Source organism: Prunus mume, linkage group LG5 (assembly GCF_029339155.1).
Source record: "Prunus mume cultivar Tortuosa linkage group LG5, ASM2933915v1, whole genome shotgun sequence".
Taxonomy (NCBI): domain Eukaryota; kingdom Viridiplantae; phylum Streptophyta; class Magnoliopsida; order Rosales; family Rosaceae; genus Prunus; species Prunus mume.
This window is the reverse complement of record NC_142702.1, coordinates 29536192-29561578: the sequence shown is the minus strand read 5'-3', so window position 1 is coordinate 29561578 and position 25387 is coordinate 29536192. Positions and strand designations below refer to the sequence as shown.

The 25387-nt window shown below is 37.7% G+C and overlaps 4 protein-coding genes across 5 annotated transcripts; 1 reads left to right on the top strand and 3 right to left on the bottom strand.

The window, feature by feature from the left end:
* Nucleotides 1-516: 516 nt before the first annotated feature.
* Nucleotides 517-2958, bottom strand: LOC103333643 (phosphatidylinositol 4-kinase gamma-like protein). The gene is given in 3 exon segments (XM_089052814.1): nt 517-1246; nt 1450-1835; nt 1838-2958. Coding segments are annotated over 3 exon segments (1737 nt in total). The 5' UTR covers nt 2811-2958; the 3' UTR covers nt 517-868.
* Nucleotides 2959-6054: 3096 nt separating this feature from the next.
* Nucleotides 6055-10227, bottom strand: LOC103333644 (prolyl oligopeptidase family protein). Its single transcript, XM_089052135.1, has 7 exons — nt 9969-10227; nt 9798-9876; nt 8850-9336; nt 8560-8760; nt 8275-8304; nt 6948-8057; nt 6055-6781 (listed from the first exon to the last, which is right to left on the bottom strand). The coding sequence occupies exons 3-7, from the start codon at nt 9291-9293 to the stop codon at nt 6230-6232; spliced, it is 2337 nt and encodes a 778-aa protein (XP_088908261.1). The 5' UTR covers nt 9294-9336; nt 9798-9876; nt 9969-10227; the 3' UTR covers nt 6055-6229.
* Nucleotides 10228-11364: 1137 nt separating this feature from the next.
* Nucleotides 11365-15540, bottom strand: SOS3 (Calcium-binding EF-hand family protein). Of its 2 annotated transcripts, XM_008236526.3 has the most exons (9): nt 15311-15534; nt 13523-13630; nt 13241-13323; nt 13003-13062; nt 12735-12843; nt 12538-12590; nt 12132-12212; nt 11947-12059; nt 11365-11767 (listed from the first exon to the last, which is right to left on the bottom strand). In XM_008236526.3, the coding sequence occupies exons 2-9, from the start codon at nt 13596-13598 to the stop codon at nt 11704-11706; spliced, it is 639 nt and encodes a 212-aa protein (XP_008234748.2). In that variant the 5' UTR covers nt 13599-13630; nt 15311-15534; the 3' UTR covers nt 11365-11703. The 2 variants fall into 2 exon arrangements, with proteins under 2 accessions (XP_008234748.2, XP_088909448.1); XM_089053322.1 differs by having other exon boundaries at nt 11947-12212; nt 15311-15540.
* Nucleotides 15541-22757: 7217 nt separating this feature from the next.
* Nucleotides 22758-25116, top strand: EMB1796 (Pentatricopeptide repeat (PPR) superfamily protein). Its single transcript, XM_008236527.2, has one exon. It carries the CDS (start codon nt 22919-22921, stop codon nt 24890-24892), a length of 1974 nt encoding a protein of 657 aa, XP_008234749.2. The 5' UTR covers nt 22758-22918; the 3' UTR covers nt 24893-25116.
* The last annotated feature ends 271 nt before the right edge of the window (nt 25117-25387 follow it).

The window sequence follows — 25387 nt, the reverse complement described above, 5'->3', positions numbered from 1 at the left end:
CATCGACTTTGTGAAATTGAATTATGCAACTAGTTTCTTTGTTTTGTCATTAGGTTTGGGTCAAACCAAGTGCTGCTTTCTTTGGCCCTCCTCCTCCTATCCTATCTTGTCCTGTACTATATAAGTCAGAAAGTTGGCCAGGTTTGTATGGCGGCCATCTTCCAAAGACCAACCGAAAGGAAAGGAGCATGGCCAGCTATGGTGGGATGTGGTTGTCCAGTCAAGTTGATGTGAATGTGAGTTTGAACATTTTTTCATTTTCCAAATTCTCACATGACTCATGTTCCCTACCCATATTGACATTGATCTTCTTCATTTATTATGTGTTCTTCTTCTGACTCTGAGTATGAGTTTTCGCGTTTCACGTGGAGGGCCCACAAATTATATTGCTTCCATTCCATTACCCCCACCCTACTTTTCCCTCATACATACACACAAATTATACACAGCACAGGCTCAATTTTCCAACACCAGTAAAAAGCATCAGCATAAAAAACCAAAAAGAAAAGAGAGAACTGAAGTAAATTGGACAATGAATGAAGTATGTATTATGTTTTAGTACATCATTTATTATTTCTCCAACCCAAGTAAGTACTTCTACACAAGTTTAAGAAATATGCATACAGTAAGTAACACATGTACCTTTTTTTTAATTTTTAATTTTTACCCAACATGCTTCCAAGTGACATAAGTGGAATGGGGCAAGAGATGTCATAGTTACTTAGGCGGTAGATGCAACGATCCAGCATATATCTACAGTAAAAAAGATGTTGCAGTCCATTACAGATGGATGGATGGAGCCTAGAGGCCTGTCATCCATGCATATATAGTACCATATATATGCACTAATGCACATTATGCATGATATTCAGTATATAAGCTCATCAAGGCGTCGATCCATGATTGATGACACAGATTCGAGAAATGCACCTTCGCTTGTTCCTGGGAGCTCAGCTTCTTGTGCTTCTTGAATGATCTGTTCGATGACAGATTCCTTCTTCAAGGTCTCCCTGCACATGATGCTTCCAATAGCAAAGGGAGTCAGTCCTCTCTCTGCACCTTTCTTCAGAAGCATGGTGGAAATGCGGAGGGTACGGGCACTCTCAGGTGGTAAGTCCCATCCATGAAACTTCAATAGTTCGATATCTTGTTCAGCATCTAGTGATTTGATGTACTCAAGGGTATCAGACGAATAAGGTTGGTGAGCTTGAGGCCAGTAAAGCCAGTCAAATGTGCAATCTTCATACTGCATTTTACACATTGAAAGTAAGCAAGAGACATGCATGCTCTTCCCAAAGTTCTAACAGTAGAAGCTTGAAACGATAACTACAAAAGAGTTCCTGTGTGCTCCAAAATCGATTTGAATTCTTCGAACAATATGACCTGGGAACAAAAACCAATATCTCCTACTCTAATTAAGCATCGATCAAAGAAGAATTAGACACTTACGTTTTCAGGCAAGCAGTAGCCATGATCAATTGGAATAAGCACAATTTGCCCTTCTTCACCCTCTCTGCTGACCAATATGTTTCCAGCATGTCTATCTGCGTTTGCCAACCTTATGTCCAAAACAGAAATTTTGTGTACCTCATGCACTGGGAAAGCACGAGGACCCATATCCTCACAACTTCCGTTATTCTTCATGAACATCTGCAGCGACCCAATCTTCACATTCTTGGAAGCATACTCATAACCTTCTGGATGATTAGATCCTCTGTGCAAGCACTTGACCATAACTGTGGGGGGAACTCCAGCAAAGCCCTTCTCCTCGTGGTAAAATGTACGAGGCCCACTCCTTGGATGATCCAAAATATAAGCAGCAACTTCCCTCAGTGCCCTTCTCCCACCCGTGTACCCTTCTTCAAACCTTCACCATCAAGTGACAAGGGCAACCCCCGAGGGTTGTTTGCTGCCATCGGCTCCTCGTCAATTGGCTTAAAGACAGAAACATACTTCAGACCAGATGAATCTTGCATGAAATAAGCTCCTCCAGATCCCTCTGAAGACTGAACTGGCTCATTGCCTCTCTGTAACCCATCAGAAGTAGAGTAAATTAGCCTTTTAATCCCCAATGACAATTCAATCTTAGAATTTACAATTAGAGGTTCCAGAAGGAATTCTCTTTGCAATGGACTTCTCTCTACAACCTGACATTCCGCAAAATCCCTTACTAAAGCAGTCTTCTCCCCATTCAAATTTAATGCCTCAATAGATACTACAAAATCCTTCTCTATTGGTTTAGCCCTAACTTTAGCAGATTTCCTAACCAGCAAGTGAATCATAGCATCATTACTTTTGCAGATGTTATTAATGAGTCTCTTATCTTCGAGCTCCTCACCATCACATGTCAGTTCTTGATCCTTGGGGTCAACAAAACCTTTCCCCTTCTTAGCAATCTGCTGCTTCACATAACCCACATTTCTACTCCTCTCAACATGGAATTCAAACTCCTTGCCACATACAGTCTTAACAGTAATAGCTTGGAGATCTGAAAGCCTCAGTACCAAATGCAATAGGTTCCCATCTGTTACCCCATAGTCCCGGACACATGAATTGTTCCTAGCCAATTCTCTTCCTTCAAAAACTAGCTTCTGTTTCTTCACAAAGAAACCTTTAGAGGCCTGGATTCTCAGTTTCACTGAAGCAATGGAATCCGACTCTGTTACACACATCGGAACTACAGACCCACCAACACTGAGGTATATCAAAATCGAGTCACCGGAGAATGGACCATATTGGCCGGTGAAATTACAGGGAAAGTTCAAAGATTCTTCATACACAGGACTAAGAGCTACACTGGCAATAGACATTGTTGGTCCTCTAAATTTAAAGCCCTTGTAACTCAAATCAGACTACAGCTTTAAACGATTCTCATATGCCCTCAGGAAAACTAACAAATGGGGTAATCGAAAACCCCAAGTCCCACAACAATCAAAGCTGATGGAAATATAATGATCTTCCTCTTCTTGTTCTTTTCAAGCCAGCAATATTTTTCTCAGACTATTGGTTCCTGGAGTTTTAGGCAGTACCTAAAATTTGGTATATGTCACTACTTGGATTGCTTGAAATGAAATTACCTTCCCTGCAAGTCTGAATCCAGCTTCCTACAAAATGCAAAAGAATCTTCCAATTAAATTTTAAGGGATTATAATAAAACAAATGCGTATTGACATCAGTTTCTCCGGAATGACATACTAAAACCCTCAAATCAATCCCTGTTCTGTTCATTGTCTTCATCCCTCAGAAAACAAAACATTATATCTCTATTATCTAAGAAATGCAGCTAAAAAGTCAGGTCTTAAGAATAGCATTAGGCAACGAAAGGATCAGGCTAAGATTAATAAAAGCATACATTGTGTGCGTGACTCTGAGAGAGAGAGAGAGAGAGAGAGAGCAGGCTCTCTCCCTCTTATAGGGCAAAAGTTTGGATATTTTATCCACATTTTCCCAGTAAAGCAAGCAGATTAAATCAGAAATATTATACAGGAAATTAACTTAAGAAAAATGAAGAAACAGCAAAATGTATCCTTACGCAAAGAAGCTAGCAATCGGAGAAGAGAAATTCAGGTGAAATGACGATCGAATGAGAAATTCAAATTTCAGTCGCCATTTCCATCCGAACTTCTTTTTATGGCCTTATTTTCCCGAATTGCTCCGAGAATCCGAAATTCTCTAACTTTTTCCCGAGAAAATTCACTAGAAGGAGCTAGAGAGAAGTAAAGATAACTATACAAGAGAGAGAGAGAGAGAGAGAGAGAGCTGTATTAATATGCAGTTGGAAGCATCTTCGATTTTTCATTTTCAATTTTTTTTTTGGTTTTACGTGTGACGGAAGTTTAGCGGGTAAATAACGTGGTTATGTTGTAAACGGCCGTTACGATTTTGTTAATTTGGATGGATATTTTAATTTTAATTTTGCTTTGTTGATATTAATTTGGGTTGATTTTGATTACGAAATGTCTTAGTAAATGCATGTTGCCCCAAAACCGCAAATCTGATTTTTATATTTAATTTTGAACTTGAAGGAGCAAAATATGATTCATAATTAAACTTTGTTAAATAAAATACTTAGTCGCTTACATTAACGAAACGTTAAACCTGATGGAATAGGACGTCGACGTGCTGGTCGGCTGGGAGACAAACGGCAACTTGGCCTCCAAGATTATTTAAATTTGAAGACAAATTTATATACACAACGCATTAGACGAGCTATTGATTCACTGCGACGTAAGTAAGACATAATTTAAAAGTGACCAGGGATCACATGCTTCTGATGTGGAGGTAGTTAATAATTAAGAAAATAAAAGATCCAAATTGAACTTGTTTTTTAGAGTCATGTCAACAAACAAAAGGCTTTTTTATTTTTATTTTTTATTTTTTGAGAAAGAATATATCCTTACAAAGAAAGGAGCATGAAAAGAATAAAAAGTGATGGACTTTTCTTTGTTTCTGTTTTTGTTTTCTTTTGGGTGTTAGCCTTTCTTTTCTTGGCTTTTTGAAATTTGAAATGGTGGAAAAGACCCATTGCTAAAAATTTACAGCTCTTGGCTTGGCAAGTTGCACTTGGAATGGGTAAATTATAGATTAGGGATTGTTTATTATTATCAAGTATTGAAATATCGGCCGATACATCGATATATCTGTCGATATATCGGTATTTTCAACTGTCGACACTGATACTGGGGGTAAGGCCATATCTTCCTCTTTATCGATGATATATCCCCGATAAGTGCGATATTCCCGATATTTTGCTGACATCCCCGATATTTTCCAATATCCATAATAGAACAAAAAAAAATTCAGAAGTTTTGAAGGCAATTAAAGCAAATTGAAACCCAAAAATAGCTAATCTTTGCTTAAAACCCTATAATTTATTAATATGAAGAATCTATGCACAGTCCACTACCCACATATCTCCAATCCATCCGAAGAGAACATGGCGTTCAGTTTTGAATCTATGAGCATAGGAACTAGACCTAGTACTAACTCAAATGAATCTTATGATGTCTATGTCTATGTTTATGTCATGTCTAATTATAGTGGAACTAGTTATGAAGCTCAAGATGATAAAAAAAATTATGGACCTACTAGTTGGTTAATCCTAACTATCCCATATATGGGAGGATAATAGGGAGCTCAAGAGAGACTTATGTGCACTATGTTCAAACATGACTTACAAACTGCTCGGGTTACATGACTTGGTATGACTATTGTATGAATCTAGATGGTTATTCCTCATTATTTGAACCTCACTGAATCTCTTCATTTATGTAGATGGACACTTATCTAAATTGTAATACAATGTTTAAACAAACTATAGATTTATGCATGGTTTATTCATTCTAATTAACATTTTATTTTCAAACTTTTCATTAATGCGCATTACATACCACTTATATTTCATCATATGTATATCTTATTATTAGTAAATTTTGAGTTTTATTTGTTCAATACATTCATTGATAATGTACATAACATCTATGAAAGTTTTACACAAAAAGTATGTGTTTCAATGCCTATATCTGTCATTTTTGTTTATTTTTTCCCGAAACCTAAAACGATAACGATATATCTCCCAAAATATCCGTAAATTGAAGGCCCGATATTATCTGCACGACCGATATTTTAATCCTTGATTATTATTACAAAAAGGTAATTAAGCTTTATAAAAGAATTAAAAGAATTATGAAATAACAATTTACAAATTTATAAATAAACCCAATCCTAAACATGTATTTATAAAAAAAACCCAAGCACTATTTAAACATATAAACACACCCAAAATCAACCCCAAAGTCAACTTTTTGGGTGTGTTTATAAATGGGTTTTGAGTGTGTGTAATGATGGGTTTTGGGTGTGTTTATATGTTTAAATAGTGTTTGAGTTTTTTTATAATTTCAACTCCCATTTTGGGTGTTTTAGTGAAACTCCCATAACAATTAGCAAGGCAGGTGTGAGAAGAATTTAGTTTTCTATTGTGGTGCTCCAAAGGAAAAAGAAAAAGAAATAAGAGCCAACTCAAGACGATTTTTCACTGAGAACACCCAGTAACAATTTGGACAAACGAAATATAGTTTTTTTATTTATTATAACTTAATTGATAAAAATAAGGAGATACACAACACAAGTGGTGCCTTAACATACAATTTCTCTTTCCCACCTTGTCCACCAGGGCACCACCAAGAAGATCTTACAAGAGCAACAAAGATATAAACACAAGTTCTATTTTTCACAAATTTCTTTCTATAAATTCCCAAATTCTCTCTTCCATATAAATCCGATCCCTATGCCGGCGCGGCATGTGACGTTCATCTGGGAAAATTAATAGTTCATACGACTTACCAGCTGCAACAAGTGCATTGACAAGCCTGGCAGTATGCCTGAAATGCACATTTTCATCAATCATGCCGTGCACAAGTAACAACCTTCCTTCCATCTTGTGCACATGGTGCATGACGGAGCTATACTCATATCCTTCTTCCTTCTCAGAAGGCAGCCCCATGTATTTCTCAGTATAGAATGTGTCATACCCATCCCACGATGTAACAGGGGCACCGGACACTGCGCACCGGAAGACATCAGGAAACCTGGCCAAGGTCATAGCTGAAAGATATCCACCATAGCTCCAACCATACAACCCAATGTGCCCTACTTCTGCTAAGCCTTTTTCCATAAGCCACAAAGCTCCAGTTAGCTGATCCTCAGCATCAATACGACCAACATTGTATTTTAAAGAGCCTTCAAACTTTAGTCCACGTCGAGCAGTTCCTCTGTTATCTAACTGTAAACATGAAAAGGAAAAAAATAAAAATAAATAAAAATAAAAACAGCGACACTTAATCTATGCATTATTGTAAATAAGGGATTTCAAAATGTATTAGAATAAGATATAGAACAAACATAAAAGCGGGGAACGGTTAGAAGGTATCACATGAAAGGAAACTGACCTTCCATACTAAAATTCCTTTGCTTCTTAGATACTGCGCTCTCATGTCAACTGTATTTATCCAAGAATCAGAGACAAGCTGTACGCTGGGTCCACCATACACACTGATCAAAGTTTTGTAAGGAGGAGGCCCAAATCTTGTTTCATCAGGCTTATATAGAACTCCATACAATGTTGTCCCATCAATAGCCCGTAAATGAACCAACTCAGGTGGCTCAAGTTGAAGCCTTTTGAATCTTGGAACCGTAAATGACGGCTCATACAGAGGCATAATTGAGCTTCCATCGAGCAAGGAGCAGAGTAAAACTTTAGGGGGAGAATCAAGGGAATCATGGATATCAACAAAATTCTTCATATGATGATCAAGCACCACCACATGCTTCCCCTTGCTATGAGTCAACTTCACTGGCCCTTGCAAGGCTTGATTTCCATCCGTAAATAGTTTTGCACAATAAAGGTGTGACTCTAAAGGTCCCTCCAAGGTTCCAGTGAAATAAACAAGTCCCGCAGCTTCATTTACACCGGCAATCTGCTCAACCATCCAGTCTCCTTCGGTGATAGGTCCTAAACATGTTCCATTGGCATCATGCAGATAAAGATGTTTAAATCCTGTTTTCTCACTTGCCCAGATAAATCCCCCTGAAAATTTGGTTACTCCTCTGTCTAGAGGTGTGAAACAGTCATGTAAGGTAACCCATGTTCCTTGTTCTTCTACCAACAAAACTTTTCTCTTCCCAGTTTTAATATCAAATTTAAGGATCTTTAGTTTGCTGTGGGACCTGTTCAGAACCTGAGCTATTAAAGTATTTCCATGCATCCAATTTACTCTTGCCAGATATTCCTCTTCACTGTCTGGTTGATCTGTTCCCCCACACAGAAGATCCATCCAAGTAATAGGACCTCCAGAAGAAGAAACCACTCCTAGGCGAACTTTGACATTTGAAGCTCCCGCAAAGGGATAAGGATGATCTTCCTGAGCTTCTGAACCAACAGAGCTTTTACCTTGATGCATGATTCTGAAAAGAGGGATATCAGAAGAATCAACTTCTGTGAATGCGATAAATTTGCTGTCTAGGGACCACCAGTACCCATTCTTCCGATCCATTTCTTCCTGCAATGAGTAAAACTCTGAGAATGCAAGAATAATTTTAACTGAACCTCCTGAGAATTAATAAGCATCATTTTGGGATTGCTTATTGCAATCAGACAACTGTCTTGAATTTAGAGCTCAAAGGCGAGAATTACTTCCAAAAAGCAACCCAAAGACAAAGAGGCCTATGTTTTATGATGAATGACTAAGCTAAGGGGTTATTACATGAAATTCTCACCTGAGCTATATATTCAGCAAGGCCATGAGTCTGCAATCCAGAAAAGACCAGAGTCATATCAAGCAAAAGGTCAGAAATTCAACTACCTTAATCGACTAGAACTGAAAGCAAAAATGACCTTTGAATCTACTAGCACTCCTTTAGGATAGATGGAGCCAATACACAATGGGAATTATAGTGCTAGAACTACATGCTTTGAGAAAATTCTACATCTGTGAAATTGGAACAAATATTAATAATACTGAAATGACTCTGAACGTACCATTACCGGTATAGGAAACTTACCAAATCATTTCCTCTGGGTCTGGCACCAGACGTTAACTGTTTAGATTCATTGCATATTAAATTCAGAACATGCAACTCGCAATCTTTTACATAACCAAGCATTGTACCATCTGGAGATAGATGCGGATCAATGATTGGGGAGCCTGATGTGCTTGGAAGCTTGAGCTCTGCTTTTGAATGGGAAAGATCCTGGAAATAAATCTGTCCATTTCAAGGTCACGGGCTTAGTAAGTAGCAATTAAAAAATAAATTTGTAATGTAATGCATAAATAAGGAATTGAGGAACAAACCCCAGCTGGCAATGGAACCATGATTGCCTTCTTTTTGGAGCTTGTCTTCACCCATTCATACCGTGTCACTCCCAACCCACGCTCCCTCAACCTCTCTCTCCTCAACTTTTCTTCTGGTGATATATTGCTCTCATCAAGTCCACCATCAGGAGGACTGAAACACAATTCTTGCTTGCAAGTTTTGAGATCAAAAGCAAATACCTTTCTATTCAAAGTGTGATCAGGACTAAACAAATATGTTATAATAGCATCATCAGGACTGAAACTGATTGAAGTTGGAGCAATGTATCCAGGCAATGGGTACTGCACAATCTCTTCCACTGGGAAAAGAACACAGTCATCAAGACTCTGCGCAAAATTGGAGTCGGTCACAGGCATGTCGTAACTAGATGATCTTGAACGCTTCAAATTCTTCTTATTATTCTCCTCATCAACTGATTGCATTACAATACAACTGGTATTGGTTCAACAATCGCAGGATATGAATCTGACCAACAAAAAGGTAGCAATCAATAAAAACCCATATAATCAACAAAGAATTAAGCAAATAAAGATTCCACTTTGGTTTTCCTTTTCGTAATGCTGACCAAGTGTACGAATAAACTATAAACAGAAATTTGCTATCTAATAATTGAGGAATTTTTTAAAATATATATAAGACCCGACCCGACATGCCCAGGCCAGGTAGGCGGCCGCCTAGGCCGATTTTTCAGACGCATACAGCGGAAATCATGATATGCAATACAAATTTCTCAGTTTCCTCACCAACCAAACCGAAAGCTAGCCATTCAAAATCAAAATGAAAAACCCAATTAAAAAAATATAATCTTTTAGCTCAACACAACTTTCTCAATCCAAAAAGAAGATAAGGAGCCATTGATTTCCAGTGGTTGTTAGCAAACTAAATCCAAATAAAGACTAAACCACGCTATTATTGAGAAGAATAACCTGCTAAGAAGGCCCAATAATCAGCTCCCTCTTATCACTGCAAGAGACTATCGACTGGATCCGATCAAATGCTACCAAACTGCAGCTCAGCCATCAAAACAACAACAATCAATGAAAAAGCAAAAGATTTAAGAAAGACAGGTGAAGCACTTTCAACGATTGGAGTTGAACCTGAAAAGGAGGTGAAAATGATCGGCCATGAAAGCTAAGGAAGCAATAAAGATAAGGGGTTTCGATTCCTAGGAAAACAGAGAGAATCGTATTAAGAATTCAGAGAGGAATTGGATTCTTTGGAATTACTAAATTGATTATCTTTTTCTTTTAAGAGAGACGGAGAGAGATGTATCTAAGCGAGCGAGCAGATTGAGATGCGTTGAATAGCTTAAAGTAGGAAACATAACAAGAGACGAAGAAGCTTGTGCTGTTTTTTTTCTTATTTTGTTTAATCATTTTTAATCATTTTAGCTTCACAAGTTAACAAGAAGTGGATCTCGGTCACCTTTGGATTGTTACAATCACGCGCCATCAAATTTATTTTATTTTTTTCTTTAAAAATACTTACTTGGTAAGAATTTATCCTATATATTTAAAATGCATTTTAGAAATATGGTAATTATAGTGGAGGCGCTTCTAAAGGGAGTAATTACAGTGGAGTATCGGAATATGTTCATGTTGCATAACTCATTTGTGGGTTACAATATAACATAAGTGCATATTATACTTTAAAATATGAAATTTTAACAATAACATCCATCCGTATTTCAATATTATACAATAATTTTTCGAGCATCGCCGCGTCACCCTCACATTACCCTTGGTAAAAAAGGAAAAATAATTCTCTTTCTTTCTTTTTTTAGACGGTAAAACGTAACTATCAGGAATCTAGTGGACAAATATGGAAAGCAGAAAACGGAATACTCAGCGTTTTGGAAAATCACCGTGCTGTCTGCTCATTCACGAGACCGAAGCCACGTGTTGTCATCCCAGCTGCACAGACAATTTTGTCCTTTACTGGTTGGCCGTTAATCAAGCGCCAAATGTTACACGACTTGCCCTGTTGTCGTTTTCATTGCGTAAGAAAGGAGCCCACGGTACATACATGATTGCTTCCCCATCTTTTCACTTTAATCAGATGCCAGAGTTAATTTCCATCTCTTTCGACTAAATTCGGTTATCATTCATTAACATTATTCATCTCATGCTTTCGTTTGTTGTGTGTGTACATACACAGTACATTTATGGCATTTCCCAATTCTATGAGGTTGCTTGAGTCTTGCACAACCGTTTTCTTTCGGTGTTTAGCTGTATTCGGATGATAATGACTGCTCATCTCCTTGAAAGATATGGTTGGTAATGTATAATTTAACAGAGAATGTTTCAGACCAAAAAAAAATTTAAGAGAGAATGTAGACTAGCCTTCAATGTATAAGTGAACAGTGTTGATTCATTCACGCACCGGCATCAGTGCATCGTGGTTAGCAAAATCCTACAGAAGCTCAAACTTAGATCATACTTAAACTTATTAACTTCGCTTATCTTGGAAATGACTGATTAGAACAATCCAGTGTCATATAAAAAGATTGACTTGCACATATATAAACCCTATGGAAAATCTTATCACAGAATTTCTGATGTTGGAGAAGAAAGAAAAAGGGTTTCAAATGACAACTTGACATGCACACATACGGACCCAAATATACACTTGTCTGTGCCAACCCTGGATTTGAAGAACCAGTTGAGATTCTGAATGACTTTATTTGTCAGCTGTGCTTCATGGCTTCGTCTTAAACTGGTGTTACCTCAAGTGTCACCATGGATATAATTTTTCATGGCTTCATTGAAAAGTATTCAAAATAATCACCATCTTGGCACATGAAATTGTTAATAACCTCTTGATGAAATCCTCTCATATTTCTGAATCTTCAACTTCAGAGCTCATCACAAAGCTAGGAAAAGCTAATGTTATATCCCTGAAAAATAGAAGATCAAAATTTTTAAAATGTGGAGAACTGAATTCAGAGCATCAATCACATATATTACAGTTAGTTGCTTCAGTTAGCTTTCCAGTCATAATACAGTGAAATTAGAAGTCGACCGCAAGTTTTGTATCTAATGATTGAAAAACTTCAAGTACAATTATATTGCTTACTTTAAATATGGTAGGGTCATATTCTTTATCAAAGATGGATGCTTCAACACAAATTCCCTCCACTCTTCTTGATCAATACGTCCATCCCCTTTCTTATCTGCTTCACTATATGTCTGCGGAGAAAAGACAAAAAACTTTAGAACATTCAGCTTAACTGAGCAAGAAGGGTAGGGATCAAGTTGCACCTTATCCACAATCACTTCGATCACATCATCCGAGAGTACAAGTTCTGATTCATGCAAAAGTGCCAGCACCATCTCCTTCAACTGTCATGGAATAATATTACCTTACGTTGTGAGAGGAGATTTAGAAAACACATTTTGACCAACTTAGTCCGTAGTTAAATAACATCTAGATGGCATGAATTACTGAAACAATGACTAGGCACGGCAGTAAAAGCTCATTTTAGGCCTGACATGTAGTAGGCACCGTTAATTGTATTCATTAAGAACATATTTAAGTTTGGTAAATTTAATAGGATATAAACCTTTGAAGAAAAAGAATCAACAAGATTGAGGAGTGAATTTCATATAGAGAAACCAGAATATAAAAGAAGGAAATGAAAGGCAAAGAAGTTTGTTAGAAACTGACCTCCTCTCGCTCAATGAACCCTGTTTGTCTTAGATCATAGAGTCTAAATGCAACTGCAAAAGAATTCCCATCATAGCTTAGCAGATGATAATACATTTAGTAGGATGTCTTAAGTTTTGTTCCTTTTAAAGATAAAATGGAATAATCTTGCAGAACATTGCAGTTTGATACATAGGGGAAAAGGGTAATGTTCTTACATGCAGTTTTGTCTTCTACAGGTGCATTAGGGTGAAAGACACCCAATGATCGAACAAATTCTCCAAACTCAATAACCCCATTGCGCTTGACATCAAATACGTCAAAAATCTACATGAACACCCAACGATTAACTTGTCTAAGAGCTGCGTACTTGTGCTTATTTACTACTAAGAAACAATAGTTGTCCCACAAGTAATCCCACTTCCTTCAGCATATAAATGAAATAAAATAATCTGAGAATAGAGAAGAGGAGCTGGCATCACATACCCTGTCAGCAAAAAGATTCCTCTTATCTTTGTTTTTGAAGAGTGCAAGCTGAAATTCTTCCTGCTCAAAAAGATTGATGAAATAATTATCATTCAGTGGAACATAAAAACCCAAACTTTTAGAGTGATTATATATAGAATTTGATGAAGATATGATATTGTATACCTAAAACATTTGGATTGTTTAGAGGAGAAAAGAAGTTGAGCTAAAAATCACTTGAAAGTATTAGCAAACCTACCTTGTGGATAAGCCCATCATCAAATATTGAACTGCTCAGTTTCTTAAAAAGCTCATACAAGGCTTCTACTTCATTCACTGTAACTGCAACAAAGAAAAAACAATTCTAATTTCCAACTCTCCATTTTGGGTAAGTTAATATCTAGTTTCTGACAATCAGGAGTCGGGGTGTGTGTTCCATATCTTTAGAAGCATCCAAGTTGATTTCAGATCAGAGTTCAGTAGGGCAGAATAGTGGATGATTACTAAAGTAGTGAGTACAAGGGTGATAAAGAATGCTTACAGGGTGTTTCAGCAGCAAGAACTGCAGGGTCCTCATAGCCAGGCGTTTTAGCTTTCTTTGACCAAAAGCAGCCCATTAATAAACCAACATAATTCACTCACAGAGTTCCTGAACAAGCAGCAAGACAAAATGTAAGTACTCCAATTTTTTTATAATAAAAATGTTAGCAGCAAAGCAGAGATACAATGACATTCAGATAACAAAATTTTATCAGATCCAAAAAACAAAAATGTACAGTGTTTGAAAACACTTCAAACACACACCACTTCAAAATGATTGACATGAGAAAATAAATTAAGCATATACAGATCAAAAGCCAGTTCAACAAGACATGAGGAAGTCACTTGGATAAATTAGTGAAACCCATGAGTAACAAATACATATCCTTGAGTTCTGCCACAAGGAGCTGGGGGCAAGGAAGGTGCTTGATATTTAAAGGAGTAATTACAAAGATGTTGTGGAAATTTCAGAATCTTCCAATAACCCAAAGATTTCCATATATTATAAAGACTCAATACCAGTAAAGCTTATCTAAGCAGATACGACCCTCCCTCCCTAGGGCCTAAGTAATTCCCATTATATATATTCTAGGAACTCAAGCTGTCAAACACGCATTTTCCTACTAAAAACAAAAGCCCACACATATGTGTTTAAATACTTGAAACCAAAAGAGTGTTTAAAAAAAATAAACGTTTGCTATAACCCAATAAAAAATTGCACCAACACGAAATTCAGCAATAAAGCCTTCAAGTTTGAGTGCTAGAACCACTACAAGTGATGTTAGAAGTAAAAACTGAGAACGATAAAAAGGCAATACCCTCTGAATCTGGCTTGTCTTGCTGAGAAAAAGGATGACAAAAATAGATCTGGATGAGAATTATATTTATCTTCTGGCACGAAAATCACTTTCGTTTCTCGGTGAGAATGTGAAGGTGAAAATGTTGAGAGTATTTGTCCCACATTAAAAAGTTAAGGGACATAGCCTGAGTTTATAAGGAGTTGGGCTACTCCCCCCGTTGCCAATTGGTTTTGGGGTGGAACCTCAACTTCATTCAGAAAAGTCCCACATTGGAAAGCTTATAAACCTAGCATGGGCTTATAAGAAGTTGGGCTACTCCCCCAATTGCCAATTGGTTTTGGGGTGGAACCTCAACTTCCTTCAGGGACCACAGACCTAATACAACCATATTCAGATGATATATTGGGAACAAAATCCATAAAACTCATTGCATTCAGCATTGCATTATCTTGTCTTTCTCATTTTGCCTGGGGACATAATGGTTTGTAAAGATAACCTGGTTACAGAGTGAATTTTCCAAAGCTGATTGAACGAAGTTAAAAGTTAAGTTGACTGACCCAACAACTAAAAGAGTCATTTGCATATAATCAAAATTTGATTAGAACTATTACTCAAGGATAATCCAGAAACCTGACCATTCATTGGCCATCAAAAAAGGTGATTCTTATAAGAAGAAAAAAGATGAATTAAAAAGTAATTTAATTGGATTCTGGGAATATGCATGAAACGAAAGGAATACATAATACCTGAGTTGAGTATTGAGAATATTCAACACTTGTGACCAAATACAAACAGCTTAGAAACATAAAACATGGTACTCAACCCTTCCTGAATTTTTTCGGCACCCAAACGAAATTCAAATGAAACCAATATAATTATAGCAAAAATTGAGCAGAACCCAGTTCCATGAACTAAACAAATCCCCCGAAAGTCGAACAAAATATCAATATTGATTCAAGAATATGAAGTTTCCAAAGATGAGAGCTGACCTGTGAGTTGAGAGTGGTATTCTGAGACGTAAGAATCAAAGATGTTTTTAATGCTTCGAAGTTGAACTTTTTCTCCTTGTTTGCAACAGAAATCTCTGTAAAAAAAAGGTGGGAAAAATCTTAGTTTTCTCAGCTTCCCTATGTGTGGGGCTGAACAAGTCTCTCTCTGAAACTGAAATTGAAGAGCTTTGCTTCTTTAGTTTTCAACGTTCGCTTTCTATAAGTAATCAACTTTTCCTCCGATCTGACCCCACCGCAACTGCACATGTCTAAACTCTGACCTTGTTTTCATTTTTCTCTTCTCTCTTTTATTTAAAATAACTTTTTTTTGCCATCCGGTCTGAGACCATTAATGTGTTTTTCATTTGGGTTGAATCTTGTTGATTAAATAAATAAATAAATAAAACCTTTTTCTTTGCCTTTTTTTACACTTTTCGTGTTTAAGCAAAAAATAATAAAAATGTCCTTCACACAAGTCTTGGCTTTCTGCTTCCACAATTTGGGCTACCAAAAGTCAAAGTTTTTTTATTCACTTCATTTTATTTTGTACATAAAAGTTTCCAATTTTATATAGCTCAGTAGCTCGTAACTGCATGAACATTAGTAGTCGTGATTCGTGCACATTAGAAGACTGATTGGTCTTTCAGAAAATTCGGAAAATAGTTTTAATTTAAAATCAGAGAGAGAGAGAGAGAGAGAGAGAGAGAGAACACCATTCCATAGCCATGAGTATGTAAAACAACGATTTGATCAAACCAGTCCAAATGTATGAAGTCTCATCTTCGATCTTTGATGTAAATCGAACACCAAACCTCCTCATTATCCAAATTAGGGCGGCCAAAATTTTCGAGTTTTGAAAGTACAACATCATGTGTAGTATTATAAATTTATATGTGTTATAAAATGAGTTGGACGATAAGTAGTAAATTATTAATTTTTTTATATTAATGATGAACTAATTGTTAATTTAATAGGTAGTTAAGTAACATGATGCACCGTAAAATCAAGAAGATATTCTAATCCCCTTGATTTGAAAAATAGAAAAAATATGCTAACGTAATTTGAAAAGTTTGATTTACTACTAGTTCTCAAGATGCTCTAACGTAATTATGTATGATATGATCACTATCACCATTATTATTACACTTGAACTGATGGTGTTGCCTTTGTTTAAACTTTAAACAAACACCACTCATATAGTCATGCTTAAAATGAAGTGGGTCCCATTTTTATTTGTGGTATTAAGAACATCTCCAACCGATATGTCAAAAGTGTCACATAGACATTTAACGACTATAAATAACATCTCACATTACTAAATCAAAGTGATGTGGAATGAATGGAGGTTGAGATGTTATTTTTGACATCCCAAAAGTAAGATGTCAAATGAATATTTTATTATTTTATTATTTTCTTTTCTTTTTAATTAAAAATAAATCAACACTAAAATGTAATAAAATAATAATTTAATTTAACATATTTGGTGGAGTGTAGATGTAATATGTCAAATTACCACATCGTTATCAAATTTAAATTTAATGTTTGGTATTTGACATCTCCCTTGGAGATGCTCAAAACCAAACTATTTTACGGTCTTTAGTAAAGAGCAAAATAAACATCTGTTGTTGCTTGCACGCTGTTTATTTTTAATAATCTTTTCTATGTTTGATAAAATATCAAGAGACTTCTTCATCAAAAAATAAATAAATTCCAAGATAATACAAATCTCACGTGGAGCTTCATAGAAGCACAGCAGCACAGGCACAAGATACGCTGGCTGAGTCACACCGTATGTCGAGTACGCATGATCGCAGCCCCCACGTGTTCTTAGTTTTCAGCCATCATGGGTTGTGCTATTCTGCTGCACATGTAAAATCATAATTCAATCGCCACCGTACATCACCTTTACTGGCAGTGATTGTAAAAATGTTAGCACATTGCTTTTTCTGGCTTTCATAATTTCATGGTCGCAAGCAAGTTGATGAAATATGACCAATCAATAATCCGAACCAATAAAGCTTGTCGCACAATTATTCGTTGAACAACTGTATCAACACAATGTGACTCATAATTTGGGGACATTATTTTTTGGGCCATAGTTTTGTGAGTATTTAGTGCAAATAAATAAAGTTTTACAAAAATTTATATATAATTAGTAAGCTAGATCAATTATTTTGTCACTCTACACGTCACCGGAGATCAAATCAATTTTATTTTCTTTCTACGATAACAAGTGATACAAGAAAGTAGAAAAAACTGCATATTAAATTGTATCAAATCTAATTGAAATATGATGGGTTTGACATTAAGGGGAAGTCTAAACAAAAAATAATAATAATTAGGTCGTATTTAACAAACGTGTTTACAAGGAGATTTCTATTTCTATGATGTATTGATGTTAATCGTTCTTCCAATACATTTCTCATCAACAAAACAAAACAAAAAAAAGTATATTTAAAAGAGCTCTTAATGAAATTATTAGCAGCAAGGCAAGTCCAACGTTTAAATAATAATTGATTTTAACTCCTTGTCTTTTAAGGCAAGATATCGTGTTGTAATTTGTAAAGAGAAATTATATATCCACCAAGATTAAGATATTTGACTTTCAGAAAGGCTTACATATAGTGATATTGATTGCTTTGCTAATGAGAGTCTGCTGTGCCTTGAGGACAATAAAATGAGAGTACAAAGGGACGTCAAAATAGCGCACGTTAAATGACGGTGAGAGTATATTTTGAGTTAAAGTGTTGAGCCAAAATGCTAATTTGTTAGTTTTAAGTTTTTATCTAAAAATAGTTCATATATGGGTTTTTGTATCTTAATTTGAGCAAACTAGTACAAAAATACAAAGAGAAAATGTTACTCATCAAGTAGACATGTAAATTTATTTAATAAAGATGCCTAATTCACGGTTCACAATTCACACACTTCATTGCCGCATTAAGCTTGTGAATCCCTCCTCATGAAATATCCACCTGTTCACCACGTACTTGTCACCCACTTGTTCCCAATTTTTTACATTCAAGTCCCTTTCGCTTATGGGTAGTAGTCTCAAGTCGTCTAATTTTATTAAATCTTTAATTTAATATTTGTTAATGTTTTTTTATGAAAAATATTTATTAATATTTGATCTGATCAACAACAGACAAATTATTCTTAAAGGGACGTGACCAAGAAAATATATATATATCTTTCATTGGGGATCTTTCAAATATGTTTATTTAAGGGACATCTTTATAGGGCGAACTCTGCATTTTATTTCACTAATCCAAACTGTTTATTTTGTAGATATTCATTCAAAAATCATCTTTATCACTTGTGACAGACCCGCCTGAATTTCTCGAAACCGGATGGACCCGCTTAAATTCGACATCACCTCGATGCCGGACCCACTTACTAAAGATCGAGACTTTCTATCAAAAATTTGGTAGAGTCTCCTGTAAAATGAACATTCCAAACTTCAACCTGCTCAATATTACGCTTATAAACAAACAACTGGCAGCATGCTTTACAAGCAATAAAATAGTTTACAACAAAGGCCTCTGCCTCACGATTTATACCCTCGGGCGTACAGAGCATATAAGAAATTCAAATACAACAATGTACAGTTCAACTGCAAGGAAAAAGTGAAGGAGCCCTACAAAGACACAAGTTTCGAGAGCACCCGTCCGCTGATTGTGGAGCTCGATTGCTCGGGGAGCCAAAACAGAAAATTGTGAGTGGACGAAAATTAAGTTCAGTTCAATTAAATCAAAGTAATATAACCCCACCTTTATAAAAACATGTAACGAATCCAGATGCATAATAAAACCGTCATAAGCAGTATATAAACATATACTAAAAATAATACCGGATACCAAATCCGAAATCCGTGAATCACACGTCACAAAACTCACCACTCAAAACTTAAAGAGTCCCGAGAGATTAAACTCTCGAAAACATACTTAATGGTACGACCGGTGAGGAAGTATCCTTACCGAGAATTAAGAATGACAGAAGATTCATGTATATATAAAAATATAATAGTAATATAAAATATAATAATAAGAATATATAACTATAACCAAATTTAGTTGTACCGGGAAAACAATCCAACCGGGGGATTGTTTGACTAGTCCACATGGCAGAGCCATTTCCTCAATTTACCATTTGTCTAGAGAACGAGTCGTCCAACTGGAGAACTAACTCTCACCAACACGCATAACCGACACATAAATCAAAGCTTGTACGCTTGAAATATCAATCCTACGCACTGCACTACCCCAAATCCAGGGTCCACAGAACATCCTCAAGGATGTCCTGAAATAATTCAAGTGTATCCAGTATCAATAATCAAGTTTCAGATCCGGGGAGGAACATAGGATAGTGCTTAAAGCACTCCAAACAGACATAACAATGATCACACCTTTACATAACTCATATTATCAAAACTTTATGAATAATACCACGAATTTCACATTCGAATATATACCATATTCAATAAACAAAATAAAGCAATATGCCATGTTTTTCATGAATAAATTCATGCTGAAGTTTTGAAAGAAAAGTCCACTCACAAGTAGTCCCACACAATTTAACCCTGAGAGGTCCCTGCTGCGTATACGGGTTGGAGTACGATCGAATACGAAAATGCGATTAACATCAAGCACTGCGAAACAAAACTTTAAAATAGGGTCCAACTACCCAATTCACACGATGAAACAGCCTCGGAAGACACTCGGTCAACCGACGGTCAAACTTTCCAATTCGGGTCAACCGGACCCACGGGACCCACGACCTCCGTTTTCCAATCCGGGAGTTCCTATAGGTTTTACAAGGTCCATGATACACGTCCGCAAGTTTGATCTGAAACGGACGGTTAGATCGCTCATGATCACACGATTGAACGGTTATCTGAAACCCTAACCCTAGGGTTGGCATTTTCGGAGAATACGGGACTCCGTTTCACGGTCCGTCGAATCCTACACGATCCTAAGGGTGTCTAGAGTAATACTTCAATTTGAAAATGATCCAACGGTCGGAACATATCGAACCAGGATAGCGCACAATATGCGATAATCCGTTCGATAGTCAAACGACCTCGGAATCGTGATCCGCGAAATCCTACGCGCTCGTGACAACCTAAGGATCACACTGGAATAATTTTCAACTCCACCACACTTGCTCACGCCCCGCCACACGTGCTGGCAGCAAGCGGGTGTGCAGAGAAATTCGACGACGAAAAATCTCCAAATCATAAGTCACCTTCCCGCTACAAGTCCTACTCAACTAGGGGTGCACTTCATTCAACTACGGCCAAGCCCAAAACCGCCGGAACTGGAATTTCGAATTGAAAACCGCCAAAACCCTAACTTCTCAAATCGGGTTTTACAGCAAAAAGATCCAATCCTAACCAAAGGCGCTAGAGCGAGGAAAAAGAGGAAGAACCCTCACCAATTTCACCGAAAATGGGTGGTGAAGCGGCGGCGCAACGCCGAATTGATCCGGTTCGAACCCGATACCGTCGATGAATCTCGAGATTTCGGCGGGAAATCAGGTGGTTCAGTCCGAGACTTCACTACGAATTGAACGGATGGTCTCGAGAGTGGGGTGGCGGATGTGGTGGCGGCGTGGATTTTTCTGTTCGGGTGAACAGAACTCAGAGAGAGAGAGAGAGAGAGAGAGAGAGATAAAACTGAAAACAAAACTGATTTTTACCCAAACCCTTCTTGAGTTAATTACGATTTTGCCACCGAATGTAAATTGATCGCCGAAATTTCGTTACAAATCTAAATAGAGTCCATCACACATTCACGGACTCACCTCAATGCGACCAATCCAAAAATACCAAACTCTCTTTCCGGATTAAGAAAATGACCGAAATACCCTACCCCCAAGGGTAATTTCATAAATTCACATTTAATTAGATTAAATACTTTAAATTGGAAATTTACTTGGAGTCGGGGTGTTACAACTTGAATCCGATATTATTTGACCACTCAATTAAATTATTAGAATTTTAGTACTTTCTTGAAGCAACGTATTCATTGATTTTGTAGGACACAGTTATGTGTCTTAACAGTTTCCGATTTGTCTAATTTTTTGCAAAGATGATCTATGAATGAATACCTAAAAAATATATGGTTTGGAACGTTGAAAAAAAATACGTAGGGTACCTTAAAAGGTGTCCCTCAAATAAAATTATTTGAAGGATCCTCAATAAACTTATTTTGAAGGAATACTTATATAAAGTTTAAGTTAAGGAATCCCTTGAGGGGATACTTTTGTAGGGCCCATCTACATTATATTTTCATAATCCAAACTGTCTATTTGTTAGGTATTCCTTCAAAGATTATCTTTGCAAAAAAAATCATTTGAATTTGAAATTATTTATCAACTCAATTGATGGTTGTAGTTGTAGTGTTTTCTTAAAGGGAGTTTCACTAAAATACCCAAAATGAGGGTTGAAATTATAAAAAACCCAAGCACTATTTAAACATATAAACACACCCAAAACCCATCATTACACACACTCAAAACCTATTTATAAACACACCCAAAAAGTTGACTTTGGGGTTGATTTTGGGTGTGTTTCTATGTTTAAATAGTGCTTGAGTTTTTTTATAAATACATGTCTAGGATTGGGTTTATTTATAAATTTGTATTTCTTAAACCACCGGGATTGTTAATTTTTGTTCGCACTAAATCTGAACAGATAAGAGTTTAGACTAACTTACAAGTATGCTGATGGTTGAGGACCAAAGTGACCTTTTTCCGTGATGTCCGAAGGTTCGAGCGGGGCTGGATCCGAATTTAGGAAGGGATACCGATGTGGTACCTACCAAGGTACTCCGATGCCAAAGTTAGTGATTAAGAGCGATAGTGAAAGCACGATCAAGTCAGAAAGTCTTACCACTTGGCTGGGCCAAGGGGCTCTATTTATAGAGAGCATTTAGGATGCTCTTAGCACTTAGTTTCGATGTGGGACTCGTGAGAGTGTCTTCGAAGGTTGACACGCGATTCGACAAGCTCTCGGGAATTCAAGCAATTTGTCGAATCGGATTGACGTGACGGTTGGTTTCTCAGACAATACCGAAGGTTGGAGGAGGTAGTGATGCTTCGCTATCGTCCCCCGAATCGCATCGAGTGCAGAGAGAATATTTGGTATGGCCCTTGAGTGGTCTCGACTTGAGGGCGTTCCACGTGTCACAACGTGAGTGGGTGGTCAGATATGGTACAAACAATTTTGTTGATCACAATTGAATGTCTTAATAGCTTCCAATTTTGCTAATTTGTTGCAAGGTTGATATTTGAATGAATACTTAAAAAAATGGAAGATTCGGATTGCTGAAATAAATTTTGTATCGAATATTTGAGGGATTTTGGAGTTTTATCAAACTAGGCCTATTGTTAATTTCTAAGTTGAAGGCCTACTTTAGCAGAGAGCTCAATTTGCTTGCTTTCAATAACTCGGTGAGAAGAAGATCCATAAAGTTTCTGTGAGTCCATTTCATTCTCTGAGCCCAATAAGAACAATATTGCCTTAGCAATTGGCACCCCTTCTTCCATTTTCTAAACCCTCTCAGAACCCCTCATCCTCAAATCCTTCTCAATCTGAAAACCAAAGCAATGGCTCTCTCAAAACCCACCTTCCTTACTCACCTGAGAACCCTAGCCAAACCCCCCAACTGCCACCACCCAACCCCACCACCCTCCTTCATTTCCCTTCGATTTCTCTCCTTCGCCACCCCAGAAGAAGCCGCCGCCGAACGACGTCGTCGCAAGCGCCGCCTCCGCATCGAGCCCCCTCTCTCCTCCCTCCACCGCAACCAGCAACAACAGCAACAACAACAACAACAATCCCCGAAACCCCAACAAAACCCTAACGCCCCGAAACTCCCCGAACCCGTTTCGGCTCTCTCCGGCAACCGCCTCAACCTCCACAACCGCATTCTCACACTCGTCCGCCAAAACGACCTCGAGGAGGCCGCGCTCTACACTCGCCATTCCATCTATTCCAATTGCCGGCCCACCATTTTCACAGTCAACTCTGTGCTTACCGCTCAGCTTCGCCAGTCCAAGTATTCTGACCTCTTGTCCCTTCACCGCTTCATCACCCAGGCGGGCGTTGCCCCCAATATCATCACTCACAATCTCATCTTTCAGACTTATTTGGATTGCCGCAAGCCCGATACTGCTATGGAAAATTACAAGCAGTTGATCAATGACGCCCCTTTCAACCCTTCCCCAACTACTTATCGGATTTTGATAAAAGGTTTGGTGGATAACAACAAGCTGGACAGGGCTATGGAGCTCAAAGAGGAAATTGATGTCAAGGGTTTTGCGCCGGACCCTGTTGTTTATCATTATTTGATGGTGGGCTGTGTGAAGAATTCAGATTCGGATGGAGTTTTTAAGCTTTACGAGGAGTTGAAGGAGAAGTTGGGAGGGGTTGTAGAAGATGGGATTGTCTATGGGAACTTGATGAAGGGGTATTTCATGAGGGGGATGGAGAAGGAGGCCATGGAGTGTTATGAGGAATCTTTGAGGGAGAGTTCCAAGGTGAAGATGAGTGCTGTGGCCTATAATTCGGTTTTGGATGCCTTGAGCAAGAATGGTAAGTTTGATGAGGCCTTGAGGTTGTTTGATAGGATGGTCGCAGAGCATAACCCGCCGAGGCGTTTGGCTGTGAATTTGGGAAGCTTTAATGTGATGGCGGATGGGTATTGCGCGGAGGCCAGGTTTAAGGAAGCCATTGAGGTTTTCAGGAAGATGGGAGATTATAGGTGTAGTCCGGACACCTTGTCATTCAATAATTTGATTGAGCAATTGTGCAAGAATGGGATGCTGAGTGAAGCTGAGGAGCTTTATGGAGAAATGAGCGACAAGGGAGTGAACGCGGATGAATATACGTATGTTTTGTTGATGGATACTTGTTTTGAGGAAAATAGGGCTGATGATGCAGCTGAGTACTTTAGAAAAATGGTTGATGCCAAACTGAGGCCAAACTTGGCTGTTTATAATAGGTTGGTTGATGGATTAATTAAGGTAGGGAAGGTTGATGAGGCAAAATCGTTTTTTGATTTGATGGTGAAGAAGCTCAAGATGGATATTCCGAGCTATCAGTTTATAATGAAGACATTGAGTGAGGCAGGGAAATTGGATGAGGTGCTTAATGTGGTCAATACCATGTTGGATGATGATGGGGTTGAATTTAATGAGGAGTTGCAGGAGTTTGTTAAAGGCGAGATGAGAAAGGAGGGGAGAGAGGATGAAGTGGGGAAGCTTATGGAGGAGAAGGAAAGGCAGAAGGCTGAAGCTAAGGCTAAGGAGGCTGAGGCAGCAGAAGCAGCAAAGAGAAGTGCAAGAGCTGCTGTGTCCTCCTTACTTCCTTCCAAGTTGTTTGGGAATAAAGAGTCTGAGACAGGGTCTACGCAGTCCACTGAAAATGCAGGTGAAGCTGCCTCGACACAACCTGCAGAGGCTGCCACAGTGAGTGGAGATGCACAAGCTGGTCAGGAAGAGCGTGGCAGAGAAGAAGGCGAAAATTCAGCTCAGATAGAATCCAAAAGTGATGGTGCAACTGAGCAGGTATTGGCCTGATTGTAGATCTCTGGTGAAAGTTATTCCATAGCTCTAAATATGTAATCAGGGTTGTTGGAAATGGCCGTAGATCAATTCTCTGAATTGGAATTAGTGGGTCTATGATATAGGCTTACCGAACTTGGTTGAACTCCCACTGCAGAAGCAAGTATTTGAGTTGTATGAACAGTTGCTTTCTAACAAATTTTATAAGCCATGTCCTTGAATTGTATTGATTGGAAAAATTTGATTGCTATCCACATGAGATTCTTTTTTTGCTGCTACTAAGAAAGAACGATGAAGCTATTATCAGACTAGGATATTTCAAAGTAGATGGTATTGAAGTTTTAGGAATGTAACAGTCTAAAATAATGATATTTTGAGTTCGTTTCACGTCGACATTATTGCAGTTGTTGAGATAGCCTGTATATAAATAAGATCGCCACAATATTTAGCCCAAAGAGAGAAAAAAAAAAAAAAAGGGTTGCTTTGCAAGCTTGAGATTCAATCCCAGCC